The sequence below is a fragment of the Syngnathus acus genome, chromosome 3 (assembly GCF_901709675.1).
Source record: "Syngnathus acus chromosome 3, fSynAcu1.2, whole genome shotgun sequence".
In the NCBI taxonomy this organism is placed as follows: Eukaryota; Metazoa; Chordata; class Actinopteri; order Syngnathiformes; family Syngnathidae; genus Syngnathus; species Syngnathus acus.
In genome coordinates, this window is record NC_051089.1 from 20321634 (window position 1) to 20336993 (window position 15360).

The 15360-nt window shown below is 41.1% G+C and overlaps 1 protein-coding gene across 8 annotated transcripts in view; it reads right to left on the reverse strand.

Annotated features, from left to right (window-relative positions):
• The window catches only part of arnt2 (aryl-hydrocarbon receptor nuclear translocator 2), a 119246-nt gene that overhangs the window by 51899 nt on the left and 51987 nt on the right, over positions 1 to 15360 (reverse strand). For all 8 annotated transcript variants that reach the window (XM_037247316.1, XM_037247315.1, XM_037247314.1 and 5 more), the window contains 2 exons: positions 9632 to 9697; positions 9118 to 9203 (listed from right to left, as the gene is read on the reverse strand). In XM_037247316.1, the coding sequence (XP_037103211.1) occupies positions 9118 to 9203; positions 9632 to 9697 (152 nt within the window). The remainder of the gene's footprint in view (positions 1 to 9117; positions 9204 to 9631; positions 9698 to 15360) is intronic.

The window sequence follows — 15360 nt, forward strand, 5'->3', positions numbered from 1 at the left end:
GGGCGAAAAGAGCATAACCATCCGAGCCAACACCCTATACAGTCCTCAGGCTCCCCAACAATAGCGGTAGCAGTTTGCATTATTTTATTGCAAAGTTTTTCCTTATTCAGATTTGTTTCAAGACTACAGTTACAGTTAGACTTCCCTTTGATGCAGTTATTGCAATTTTGTTGTTTTATCACAGTAGATTGGTTTATTTACATTTCAAAAACCAGAAGCCATTCATTTACAAATGTGATTGCACTTTAGTATACATATTTAAATGTTCGGATATTAAGATGTGATAGACAGTTTTTGCAGGATTTGAATGAGGCAAAATATCATGCTTTTCTCTCTCTCGAATATATTGTTATAATCATTTGTTTCAGATGTTCTGTAATTATTTTCTGTATAAAAATTAAATTTGGTGTTCAAAAAGTATTTTTTCAAACTTGAGTCTTGAAAAAGAGAGGGTCGTCTTTTAATCAGGGTTGTCTAATACAGTACAATAAAATCGTTTTTTAGTTTTTTTTGTCAGTGGCATAGCATGGGTTTGGCTGGAGAATGGTTGTCATATTTTGGGAGATTGAAATATTCAAAATTAAAAATACATCTAATCTAGATCTTCATGCTTAGGTGCATGTGTGTGTATGAGCGTGCGTCCGTGCGTGTGCGTGCGTCTGCGTGTGTGTGTGCGCGTGTGTGTGTCAAAAAGTATTTTTTCAAACTTGAGTCTTGAAAAAGAGGTCGTCTTATAATCGGGGTCGTCTTATATTCGGGCCAATACGGTACATATATACGTACATACAGTGGAGCCTCGGTGTGGCTCTTTGCGCTACACCAGGGGTGGGCAAACGTTTTGACTCGCGGGCCGAACTGGGTTCTAAATTTGGACCGGAGGGCCAAACCAGGAGCAGATGGACGTAGTGTTTGTGTGAAGTAATATAAGCGACCTGTAAAGGTCATTGCATAAAAGATTTTGGCCTTTAGTAGGTAGTAAAGCGTGGATATTCCAAACAAGTTTTTTGAAAACAAATGCATTTATTAACAGCATTAAAAAAAAAAATCACTAAAAAACTGCTATCAGTGATTCTCATAAAATACGACACTATTATTATGAATAACAGTCTCCATCACTTCAGTGCCTGCAGGTCAGATTAATGAAAAATGTTTATCTTATGAGATCACATCAAACAGCAAACATTCTGACCAAATATATCATCTTGAAGAATCGGTGAAAGCATACATCCAAATAAAGTACCGTAATTTTCGGACTATAAGTCGCGGTTTTTTTCATAGTTTGGGTGGGGGGGGCGACTTATACTCAGGAGCGACTTATGTGTTTTTTGTTTTTCAAAAAATTTCAAAAAAAAATTTCAAAAAAAAAAAAAAATGAAACCGCGATAAACGAACCGCAATGTAGCAAGGGATTACTGTAATTTGAATTTCAAGTGACGACAGCAGCGCGAAACCATCTGCGTCACTCCAATTCATTAAATCCATCAATCGTCCTTTGTCAACAATGCGTGCGCGCCGCTGACGGCTTTTGCACTTAAAAATATTCCACAGGCCCATATAACGATATATAAATTATATATCAAATAACTATTATATAAGCAATAATGTTATCAAACCATCTGTGCACTCTAAATCATTAAATCCATCGATCAAATTCCTCGTCCTTTGTCAACATCGCCGCGCGTGCGCCCTGACGCCAGCCTCGTCGTTATACCACAGATTTACTATATAACTATATTGTAGCGTTAACAAAGTTCAAGGAAAGACGTGGGTTTGGTAAACGGCTCTTTATTTAACAAAACAAACTTACAGGCGTGTGGCGGCGTGGACGTCCAGCCACGGAAGTGGACGAGAGCTCCATACGATAGGACCGGGCGTGCGTAGAAGCCATGACCGAGCCCCATGCACCGTCCTCGGACAGCCACCCGGCTGAGCGCCGGGCCTCGACTTCCATCCACGGAGCTGAAAGGCAGCTCGGTAGAGTAGGACCGGGCGTGCGTAAAAGCATTGTCCGAGCACCATCCACCGTCCCTGGACAGCCACCCGGCCGAGCGCCGGCGCCCGACTTCAATCCACGAAAGTGAAAGTAAGCTGGACGAGTGACGCGCGACAGCAGCGAGCGCGACAGCAGCGCGACGCGACGTCGCGGTCGCGCGTCAGCAGCGCGACGGTTGTTTACATAAAGGACAAAGATCGACTCGTCCAGCTTTCTTTCACTTTCGTGGATTGAAGTCGGGCGCCGGCGCTCGGCCGGGTGGCTGTCCAGGGACGGTGGATGGTGCTCGGACAATGCTTTTACGCACGCCCGGTCCTACTCTACCGAGCTGCCTTTCAGCTCCGTGGATGGAAGTCGAGGGCCGGCGCTCAGCCGGGTGGCTGTCCGAGGACGGTGCATGGGGCTCGGTCATGGCTTCTACGCACGCCCGGTCCTATCGTATGGAGCTCTCGTCCCCTTTCGTGGCTGGACGTCCACGCCGCCACACGCCTGTAAGTTTGTTTTGTTAAATAAAGAGCCGTTTACCAAACCCACGTCTTTCCTTGAACTTTGTTAACGCTACAATATAGTTATATAGTAGATCTGTGGAATAACGACGAGGCTGACGTCAGGGCGCACGCGCGGCGATGTTGACAAAGGACGAGGAATTTGATCGATGGATTTAATGATTTAGAGTGCACAGATGGTTTGATAACATTATTGCTTATATAATAGTTATTTGATATATAATTTATATATCGTTATATGGGCCTGTGGAATATTTTTAAGTGCAAGAGCCGTCAGCGGCGCGCACGCATTGTTGACAAAGGACGATTGATGGATTTAATGAATTGGAGTGACGCAGATGGTTTTATTAACGTGTTATTTATGTAATAGTTTTTTGAATAACTCTGAATTTTACGTCAGGGCCGTTCTCAGCTCTTAGTTTGTGTTTATGTCACGTTAGCATAGCTATCGTTTAGCCTGTTGTTGCTCGTTCATGACTGTTCTTGGTGTTGGATTTTGTCGAATAAATTGCCCCCCAAAATGCGACTTATACTCCGGAGCGACTTATATATGTTTTTTTTCACTTTTTTGGGCATTTTATGGCTGGTGCGACTTATACTCCGGTGCGACTTATAGTCCGAAAATTACGGTAATCAAAACGGCAACACGGTGAGGGGTATCTGAACATCAGAGCAGAGTTTTAACTCACAAACACCTGGTAACAGAGGTGAGGAAACGGGAAACACTTCCTTAAAGTAAGCCTTAAGAACTTTACAGGTTAAGATTAGTCGCAAACAGGTGGTGCATCAATGTCCTTGAGCATCCTGCATTGTTTGAAAATGAGAATGGTCGCTAGTTTCAATCCCTGCTAGTTTGCCCACCCCTGCGCTACACAGTAAAAAATGTGGCTCTTAGTCTCTGACCGGTTGGCCACCCCTGGGCTAAACGATAGGTATGCTAACGTGACATAAACACAAACGAAGAGCTGAGAACGGGCCTGACGTAACATTCAGAGTTATTAAACAAAACTATTACATAAACAAAAAGTTTATAAAACCATCTGTGTCACTCCAATTCATTAAATCCATCGATCGTCCTTTGTCAACAATGGGTGCGCGCCGCTGACGGTGCTTGCACTTCAAAATATTCCACAGGCCCATATAACGAAATACATATAAATATTATATAAGCAATAATATTATCAAACCATCTGTGCACTCTAAATCATTAAATCCATCGATCAAATTCCTCGTCCTTTGTCAACAACGCCGCGCATGCGCCCTGACGTCAGCCTCGTCGTTATTCCACAGATCTAGTATATAATAGGGGTGCAACGATTCATCGATACACATCGATTAATCGATATAATGCTCTACGATTCATTGGCATCGATGCTAAACGTAAACATCGATTTATATCGCCGTGTTTGACCTCGGACATTAGACGCGACTTTATTTTGAAATCCAGTTCATTGTTGCTTGCTTCCTCTTTCCGGGAGCAGTACGCGCCGTGTTGTGTTGTGAGCAGAGCAGGCACGTGAAAGGGGAGCCGACAACTACGCGGCTCCTGGGCTGGTGCTATGGCTAGTGTCCAAGAAGACGAGGAAATTCGCTCCCCTTTGGGCTTCAAGTCATTCGTTTGGAAGCACTTTGGATTCCAAAGAAAAGATGGCTCAACGGACAATTAAAATTATTGTAAATAAATAGTTCAGTAATGCACTTTAAAGTTAATGGTATTACAAAAAAAAGAAAGAATATTCATTTTTCTTTACTTATATGAGAAAAAATATAGGAATTTGATAAAGTTCAGTGTTAAAATAAGCACTTTGTATACTACAATACTCTTGTAATTTCCTAAATAAAGAGTTTGCAGTACCTTGTTGATTTTGCGTATGAATTGTTATAAATCAGGATATTGTTCTATATTTTTTATTTAAAAAAAAAAAAAATCGATCGTGGAGCACTATATCGTGAATGAATCACAGCAGGCTTTAAGATATCGGCAAATATCGTATCGTGCTTCTTTGTATCGATATGATATCGTATCGTGACAAAACCCGCGATTTACACCCCTAGTATATAACTATATTGTAGCGTTAACAAAGTACAAGGAAAGACGTGGGTTAGGTAAACGGCTCTTTATTTAACAAAACAAACTTCCAGGCGTGTGGCGGCGTGGACTTCCAGCCACGGAGGTGGAAGAGAGATCCATAGAATAGGACCGGGCGTGCGTAAAAGCCATGTCCGAGCCCCATCCACCGTCCCTGGACAGCCACCCGGCCGAGCGTCGGGCCCCGACTTCAACCCACGGAGGTGAAAGAGAGCTCCGTAGAGTAGGACCGGGCGTGCGTAAAAGCCATAATAGTTTTTCAAATCTTCTGTGTCACTCGAAATCTTTAAATCCTTCAAACTCTTCGTCCTCCGTGTCACTTAGAAACAAAGCCCCTAATGATGCCGGTAGTACGTGGGGCCCTTCGTCATCTTCGTCATCCCGTGATCAATCTTTGTCGTTTTTGTAAACAACCGCCGCGCCACGCCGCGTCGCGCTGCTGACGTCACTTGAAATTTAAATTACAGTAATCCCTTGCTACATCGCGGTTCGTTTATCGCGGTTTCACTTTTTTTTTTTTTGAAAAGTTTTGAAAAAAAACACATATAAGTCGCTCCTTATTACAAGTCGCCCCCCCACCCAAACTATGAAAAAAAACGCGACTTATAGTCCGAAAATTACGGTACATACTATATAGTATATAATCAACAGCAAGCGCTGCCGAAACTTGATGAGGATGCTGTTCATTTGAATCAGGTGTGTTGAAAAACGACTTCAAAAGATTTAATCCATTAGGGATGAGATCACGATGACCGTTCCAATCACTCAGTCAAGACTGCCAATTATGGGAGCTGACAATCATGTGATATCCCTCTCAAATTGTAATTTAAAAAAAAATCTTTTGTCCCTAGACAATTGGTTAGCGCGGCTAAACAAACGTGTTTACTCAACCCGCTTCCTGAGTTAAAGAATTATTTCAGATTTTAGGACCGTCCGTCCTAAAAATAATTAATCTCTGTCTCCTCTGGTATTGTGCCAACAGCTTTTAAATCCCTTATGATTAAACCGCTACTTAAGCGACCAAACCTCGACCCGGACCGTCTCAGTAATTATAGGCCGGTTTCAAATCTCCCGTTCATAGCAAAAATTCTTGAAAAAGTAGTCGCGCAGCAGATTAATGATTACATGGTCGCTAACAATCGATTTGAATCTTTTCAGTCTAGTTTTAGAGCTAACCACTCCACTGAGATAGCACAAGAAGTCCGCAGGGTCTAGAGCATTTTCTATTTGGGCTCCAGAGCTTTGGAATGCCCTACCGATAGATATCAGAACTTCTACCTCGGTAGAAACATTTAAGACACGACTAAAGACACATTTTTATGCTATGGCCTTTAATTAACCTGTGTTGGCTGATTCAGCTGGAGTTTGTCTATCCTGCCACCCCCTGGCTGGGGAGGGGGTTATGTGACACCCAAAGTGAAAATGGCTGTCTGTATTTCTTGTCTACCAATCTGGATGAGGGATCTGAGGCGGATTACCACCCTCGAAGACACTGCCATGATAATTGAGGGCACCTTCCTGCTGCTCTTCACTTTGAATATGGACATTCACTTTTTCTTTGGATTGTTTTACATGTGTTCGATGTGCCATCTCTGCATCCATTGCAGCTTGGTCATCCTGGAAGGGGGATCCTCCCATTTGTGGTCTCTTTTCTCAAGGTTTCTCATTTTTCCCCAGTAGGGGTTTTTGAGTTTTTCCTTGCCCTCCTGGGAGTTAAGATCAGGGGATGTTGAGAATAATCATCAATCTTAGCACAGGAGAAGCCCTTTGAGACTTGTCTGTTATTGAGGGATCTATAAATAAATTTGACTTGACTTAACCGTGGTACTTACAGATTTACTGGCCAGTAATCTACCGCGCATGCCGCCTCGTCTTCTCCGGACCAGCAGAACACATAGGAACTGCCCGTGATAAAACACAGCCAAACCATGGCATCTGAGTAAGTCAAAGTAGCTGCTACTTGCTTTACTCCAAAACAACAGAACTGGAACTTCTCTCAGCCAATCAGCAAAGATTCTAAACGCTCTATGAACATTGACAATATCACAGTGATTCAGTATGAGAGTCAACGTCATTGAATGTCTGCAATCAGGTCAGGATTAGCATAGGAATTGGTTGTGTAAATTGATTAAACACATTTGACCAGATAACAAAGGATATCTAAAATAAAATATAAAATAAACCATCAACTGCAATGTCTTCCACTTACGCTGTTCAAATCACAGCCAATATGAGCAGCATCAGCGTGGGTGCACAATGTGAAATATTATTTGTCAGCATCCTGTGTCTTCTGCAGTTTATTACTGCATGTGCAGAGGAAAATTGTTTGCTTGCAGGACTGTGCACACAACATTCCAAAGGAATATTGTTCGTGTAAAGAATCTAAATGTGTTGGTATTTTAAACACATGTGGTACATGAGTTCAGACTGAGTTATTCCAGATACAGTCAAAAGTTCAAAGGATTTAGTTCAGTTTGGTGCGTGATGTTTATTTCCCTCAAACTTGTATAACCGACATATTTCAAATTTTCCGATGGCACTCTTTTTTTCTTATTATAAACAAGACAATGAAAATAGCCAATGATAAAAAAGATTCTTCATTCATCCAGTGTGTAATAGTTGAAGTACATAGTGTGTGACACACATGTCTGGGACTTGGATGTAACCAAAATAAGTTTCTTGGTCTTGGAAATGTCTGCGGCTTCACATCGGTAATTTAGAGCTCTTTGACTTCTGCCAGAATGCCATTAGAATCTCCTGCAGACTTAAATAAGAAAATAGTAAAGTGGAACCACAGTTTTGCTAATTTGTTTCGTGACTCTCTTTGTGAACAAAAATGTTTTGTAATAAAAAAAAACTGATAAATGTGAAGCATAGAGCAAATAGTTTTTTGTTGCATTATTCACAAGTGAGAGTTACCCTTGGATATTGTGACAGTTAGTTAACCAAATATTTTTTGTAAATAAAACCTGTATTCATCATTAATTAACAAAGATACCTATTTTCATTTTTATCAGCATTTCTAGTGAGTTTCAGATAGGTGCTGAAGTCAAGTCAAGTCAGATCAAGTTTATTTATATAGCCCTAAATCACAGGCAAGTCTCAAAGGGCTTCACATATACAAAAAATTGACAATTATTCTCAAACATCCCCTGATCTTAAACTCCCAGGAGGGCAAGGAAAAACTAAAAAAAAAACTACAGGGGGAAAAATGAGAAACCTTGAGAAGGGACCACAGATGGGAGGATCTGGGAAGCAATTTCAAAAACAATTTCTTCAGCAAGTACACAACCTGCCATATCAATGTGGGAAAAAATACAATTGTGGTACCCTCTTAATGAAGGAAAAATACATAACTATGAGAAGAAGCATAATAATACACACACAAAAATGAAAATTAAGTCAGGTAAAATGAAAGAGGCCTGAAAAAAATGATGGTTCCCTTAATTTGATATTTAGTTGCGCAACCTTTTGAGGCAATTAGATGGACGGACGGACGGAGGGAGGGAGGGGGAGGGAGAGAGAGTGAGAGAGAGAGAGATAAATAGACAGAGACAGACAGACAGACAGGCAGACAGACAAATTAAAACATAGAGCGGATATGAATGGGTGTGTGAATGGGTGAATGTGAGACTCTGTAAAGCGCTGTGAGCACCATAGTGTATAATCTAGTGCACTCCACTCGGCGTTTACCATGACACGCTGTAAAATAAATAACTGTACTAAAGCATGATGCGCTGACACCTCCCAAACAATCTGCGGAACAGCAATGCTGTGAAAGGTGAACCGTGATTGAGTGAGGCAACACTCGATACAAAAATGTATATACAGCTAAGGCTCGATGTTACAGACTTTGGGGTCCAGAATTTGGGAATTGCGTTAACCCTAAAAGCGCGTTATTTAGAAAGTCTTGGAAGGGGAAGAAAATTCAGAGCCATGCATATAAGCGTATCGGGAAATTGCAGTTGGGAAATACGTACTAAGATACATATTTTTGCATTTGGGGATTAACATCATTATTCTGGGTGAAAATTAATACAATATAATTCAGCATGTAATTTTTGTGCGACGGATCTGGCCCACGGGCCTGGGGTTTGACACCAGTGCACTCCAAGTTTGTGAAACATGTAAAAGCAGTACTCTTGGTGGAGCTAATGTCCAATTTGTCATGTGGGGAAATACTATACAGGCAAGAAAACAAAACAAAAATAAGCTTGCAAAAAATTATACTATATAGATATTTGCATTGTATTTTTAGAGAATTAACTTTAGCAGGAAATACTTTCAAAAGTATATTACAAAGTGAAGTGACATTCTCCACATTGACACTTGTCAAATATGGAAACCGTGCATGTGATAGCAGATTGCTCCTTTAATCCAAGTTCTGATCATTGAGCACCTCGAATCCCACAGCTGCTTTCAATTGGATGGGGTCATAGTTTCTTTCTGGGTTTCACTAATGCAGCGGGGTGAAGCATGGGGCAAGAGGGGACACAGAGTGGAGGGTGTATACTAAAGTATTTGTTTACCTGCAGGGGGCCAAGCTTTGATATAGCCAGTGCAATGAACCACAGAGTACTGAGCTTCTCCTTCTTTTGAAGGTCCGAGGCCATTCCTGTCAGTCAAAAACAAACACACCGCAGCATGTTAACCACTGACACAAGTCTGTGGAGCTATGACAGTTTGTCATTTTTGAAAATCACTGTTAAAGTGCTTTTATTTTAGTTCAAAATCTACATAGCATTGGCTGTATTCAATTTGTAGAACACCAATGAAATATCACTTCCAGGTTTCAATTGAATGTCTACTATTTATTCAAAAGAGGTCAGAGTATTGCATGAACTTATCACTCTCCAAAATCATGAATAGCAACTTCTGTACAGTGCCATGTTTTAAGTAAAAGACAGAGATACTATTCACTCATTCATCAACATTTCTAACTCTGTATCCTAATATGTGGTAAGCAAGAGAACATTTTTGATGGAAAGACAAGATGATGACAAAGATGATGGATGACGAACTTGTTTAGTTAAGACCTATTACCTGTATCTCTTCCTCATATTAGACAGACGATTTAGTGAAATGTGATCCAGGGGAGCACTGCCACACCTATAGACAGTACACAAAAGAAGAAATCTGTAACTCTGCAGCTGGAATTTTCATGATCCCGGTTGCATAAACCAAGCTGTGCCAAGCTGCAAGTTCTCTGCAGTACTGCTTTTCCTTCAAGCTAAAGTTAAAACAGTGGCGAAAGATGGCGACTATCCATCAGAGTTTCCTGGTGACCATTGTCAAAATTAGTTGATGCAACAGTGAAAACAACAGACTCATGGCTGAACATTACAAATGCCTGTCTGGATTCAATAATAGTTTCCCTGAATTGTTGGCTAGCAGATCAATCTGTGCTCTTCCCAGCCATGTTTATGTATGTGTCAGAGAAGTGTTTCCCTGATTGTTGCAGTCTCTCGCAGACGGTCTCAGAAGCATGTTGTTTGAATTATAAAGAGCCAGGAATAGCAACATGAAAGGAAAATGCCAGTCCAACAAATTCCGAGCAACTTACCACACAGCAGATGTCATGAAACTCACAGGACATTATGACAGATATAGACAAAACAAAGAGGCCTCTGATGTTTCTGTATACTGTCCAAACCATAAAATGTCGGCAATATTCTGTTTATAACATTTTGTTAACCTAACCTTGTGCACGTATATAACCGATTTGACATGTTTAAGAGCTCATGCTTGTTGAGTGTTAGAGGCTTTGGAGTAAAGATAGTATGTTGTCTAAATGGTAGCAACAAACACAGACCATAGTTTATCAATAGAGTCAGACAGTCGCATAAAGGTTAGCAAACCTCTACAGCCGAGCAGTAAAGTACAGAATTTGCATATTTTTCCTGAGCTTAAGTGGTTTCACTCAAGGTATTCCCATTGTCAAAATATGCATATTTAAAAGGACACAAAAGTGAAGGTGTTTCATTTTTTACAGCCCCGTATTCAGAAAAATGAAAAAAGTTCGCATTTTCTATTTTATCCATTATATTTTGTAGAAAAAAATGAAACAATAAATGCCTTTAAAAACGCCCACTTATAATGAGGAATAGGGCCACACACCCCTCCCCTCCATGTCTTGGTTGATGACATCACGGAAGGAAGCGAGGTCGGCTTGTTGCAAAGATTATTGGAAAGATTGGGAGCACCTGACTTCCAGCGGGGTCCCGCCCTTCAACTGAGTGTGGCCGCTTAAAGCACCTCTTTTTCGGATAGGCGGCAGATATACACCCTATACGTGGACTTCCGGTGTAATCTAAGTCAAATGAACCCTTAACAATTTCATTTGAATATATAACGACGTATGAACAATTCACCTTTCATAAAGCCTTTCGGGATGCATCATGTTTGCGTATGTTGGTGAAATACAGACGTGACAAGGCACTTAAACTACAGAGAGGCTGCTCATTTCTTCCTCTTAAATCAGCCACGAAGACGCTAATTCTTGTGATAACTTGAAGTAGTCATAAGTAGAGATATCCATGTAAATTTTGGTGTCAATTAATAGCTGTTTTTGGACATTTTAAGCGATAGTCCTTAGAATTAGTTCCAATGGGATAATTGTGATCGCTTCCTTCCGTGACACAGTCAGGCTGATGTGTCAAATCAAGCAGACTCCGCCCAAAAAGTGGGCGTTAGTAAGGCCGCCACCACTCTGTTCCAAAATACTGCTAAATCACTTCTGGATTTTTTTTTCAGGGGGTAATGGTAATATTGACATCATTTTTTAATAGTCAATCACATAAGTGCCAATGTTGCGCTCGCTTTACTGTTCCTTTAAGGCAGTGGTCCCCAACCACCGGGCCGCGGACCGGTACCGGTCCGTGGGTCACTTGGTACCGGGCCGCGGAGCCGCACAGGAAAAAAAATAAAATAAAAAAAATGTTTTTTTTTTTTTTTTTTCATTGACGATCAATTCATTCATGTTAAGACGCTCGTCCCGGTCACGTGACATGTTTCCCCAGTCGAGCCCGCAAAGCTAGCAAAAATGAGTAAGAATTTATTTTGAAAAATATAAAAAATTTGGCGAATCTCTCCCAATTACATCTGTCGGTGCATCTGAAAAATAAGGACTCCTGACACAGAGCGCTCGTCTCGGTCACGTGACATGTCACCACAGTCAAGCCCGCGAGGCAAGCAAAAATGAGCAAGAAACAGAGAAGTTTGGAAAGCTTCTTCGGAAAGGGAAAAACGTCCAATGAGGACACTGAAGAAGAAGAGGCTACGACTTCTCAGAAAAGGAAAGCTGCATTTAAAAGAACATTTCTGGAGTCCTATTTAAAATATGGATTTATCGCCACAGGTGACTCTGACGCGCCAAGTGCACTCCGCATATGTGGCGAAAGGCTAGCTAACGAGGCAATGAAGCCTTCAAACCTGCTTCGGCACATGGAGACCAAGCATCCTGCATTTAAAGACAAACCTTAACCACTTCGGGTGTCATTGTCTCCGATTACGCCTAGATGGGAACGGCTCATTTCTGAGAAAAGAGCTCGGTGCTCCCACTAATTCAACGTTTTATTTTTATGTGGTTTATATTTGTTTTTATGCCAGTCGTATCATTTTATTTCATCCTATTTATATATATAAATATTTAAATAATAAATATATAAATATATTTATTTATATAAAGGCCGGTCCGCGAAAATATTTCTGACACGTAACCGGTCCGTGGTGCAAAAAAGGTTGGGGACCACTGCTTTAAGGCACAGGTGTCAAACTCAAGGCCCGGGGGCCAGATACGGCCCGCCACATCATTTTATGTGGCCCGCGAAGACAAATTGTGCATCAAATTCATGTGTCATTACTAGAATTGCAAATTGTCTTCACTTTTAATAATGTCTTTTTTTAAATATTTGACCAGTTTTTACTCGTCTGATTTGAAAACGAGTTATTTGTTAGTTTGTTTTGTAGCTTTTACTGTATATAAGGAGGTGCTCATACATTTATTTGGGTTGACAGTCATAATGGCCCTCCGAAAGAAGCTATGACTACAATGCGGCCCGTGAAAAAAATGAGTTTGACACTCCTGCTTTAATCAAACTCAAGGCTCGTGTGCCAGTTACGGCCTGCCACATCATTTTATGTGAAAAGCAAATTGGGCATTGACTTCATGTGTCAATACTAATACTGCAATATTACTTCACTTTAGTAATAGAGATATTGCTGGCAATTTGTGTTACTATTTATCCATCCATCCATCTATCCATGCATTTACTATACCACTTGTCCCCACGGGGGTCGTGGGCATGCTGGACGGGCAGTATGCGGGGGACACCCTGAACTGGTTGCCAGCCAATTGCAGGGCACACAGAGACGAACAACCATTCGCACTCGGACTCATAGCTAGGGGCAATTTGGAGTGCTCAATTGGCCTACCAAGAATTGTTTTGGGATGTGGGAGGAAACCGGAGTGCCCGGAGAAAACCCACGCACGGGGAGAACATGCAAACTCCACACAGGGAGGGCCGGAGGTGGAATCAAATCAAACCCGCACCCTCCTAACTGTGAGGTGGACGTGCTAACCAGTTCGTCATCGAGCCGCCCGTTACTATTTATCTTTTTAAAATATTATATTAATTAATATACAATATATAATGTTTTACCGTAATTTTCGGACTATAAGTCGCACCGGAGTATAAGTCGCACCAGCCATAAAATGCCCAAAAAAGTGAAAAAAAACCATATATATGTATATAAATCGCTCCTGAGTATAAGTCGCCCCCCCACCCAAACTATGAAAAAAAAACGCGACTTATAGTCCGAAAATTACGGTACTAGCCTCTGCTTTCAAAAATACCGTATTTTTCGGACTATAAATCGCGGTTTTTTTCATAGTTTGGGTGGGGGGGCGACTTATACTCAGGAGCGATTTATATGTGAAATTATTCACAATATTTCAAAATTCAAGAATCTGCGATGTAGTGAAACCGTGACAAACGAACCGCGATGTAGCAAGGGATTACTGTAATCTGAACTGCAACTGCGGCGCATATGCGACGGTGTTTTACATAAAGGACAAAGGATTCGATCACGGGATTTAATGACTTGGAGTGACAGAGATTGCTTGATAAAATTGTTGTTTATAATTATATGGGCCTGTGGAATATTTTGAAGCGCAACCGCCGTCAGCGGCGCGCACCCGGCATTGTTGACATAAAGGACGATCGATGGATTTAATGATTTGGAGTGATACAGATGGTTTGATAAAGGTTTTATTTATGTTATAGTTATTTGGATAACTGTCAATGTTACGTCAGGCCCGTTCTCAGCTCTTCGTTTGTGTTTATGTCACGTTAGCATACCTATCGTTTAGCCTGTTGTTGCTCGTTCATGTCTGTTCTTGGTGTTGGATTTTGTCGAATAAATTTCCCCCAAAATGCGACTTATACTCCGGAGCGACTTTATTTTTCACTTTATTGTGCATTTTATGGCTAATGCGATGTATATTCCGAGCGACTTTTAGTCCGAAAAATACAGTAGTTATTTATCATTTTGTTGTAATTTCTTCATTGTCATAGTGGCACTCCGAAGGAAAGTGTGACTACGGTGCAGCCTGTGACAAAAACATTTTGACACCCCTGCTCTAAATTCTCTGTGGGAGTGTCAGCTTTGCAACTCACATAATCTTTCCAGGGTACATTGCACTCTGTCAACTGGGTTAGGCTGCAGCACTCAATGATACAAATACAGGTAGACAACTTTATCAGAGGTCCTTTTTCAGTTTGAAAACAAAAATAAAAATGTACTTTGTCAAATTATATTTGTTGTATGGAAACCTCAACAAATGACGATTCACTGTCACGGCGGGATTAAAGTGGGTCTTTGATTGAAATACAGTGTAAAACAGTTTATGGTCTATATATTTTACAAGTTAGCGCCAATAATATTTTGTTGCATGATGTTTTTTGTTGATTGCACATTGTCAGAGACCCTTTGAATCAAGGTACTAGAATCCAAATGTAAGGCGTCTGACAAAACTGAAAAACGCCTTCAGTACATTAAAAAAAGAAGCAAACCGCTTAATGAATGCCGCAATTTTTCCCAACCTTTATTATACCCTTTATGAAGCACTAAAAACTAAAGAGACACAGAACAACAGTTGTACTAAGTTCATTTTGTTTTTACTTGTTAATCACTTCACTGGTTCTTTTATCTCAAACAAAATATTTTAGGTTGACATGTTTCGGCCGAAACATGTCAGGTAATGCAACCTAAAATATTTTGTTTGAGATAAAAGAACCACTGAAGTGACACAGAACAACTGTTACAATGAGCTTTTAGATTAGTTGAGCAGTGACCTGAAATATAAAACACTTTAATATTGAAAATAAAATCAACAAATATGCTAATCTGCGGGCGGCTCGTGGAACGCTGGTTAGCACGACCACAGTTAGGAGGGTGCGGGTTTGATTTCACCTCCGGCCCTCCCTGTGTGGAGTTTGCATGTTCTCCCCAAACCCGCATGGGTTTTCTACATCCCAAAAACAAGCTTAGTAGGCCGAATGAGCACTTCAAATTGCCCATAGGTGTGAGTAGGGATGGTTGCTGGTCTCTGTGTGCCCTGCCATTGGCTGGCAACCAGTTCAGGGTATTCCCAGCCTACTGCCCAATGACTGCTGGGATAGGCTTCAGCACGCCCGCGACCCCCGTGGGGACAAGCGGTACAGATAATGCTAATCTGCAGGTGCTGAACCACAAGTATGCAGGAGATGACT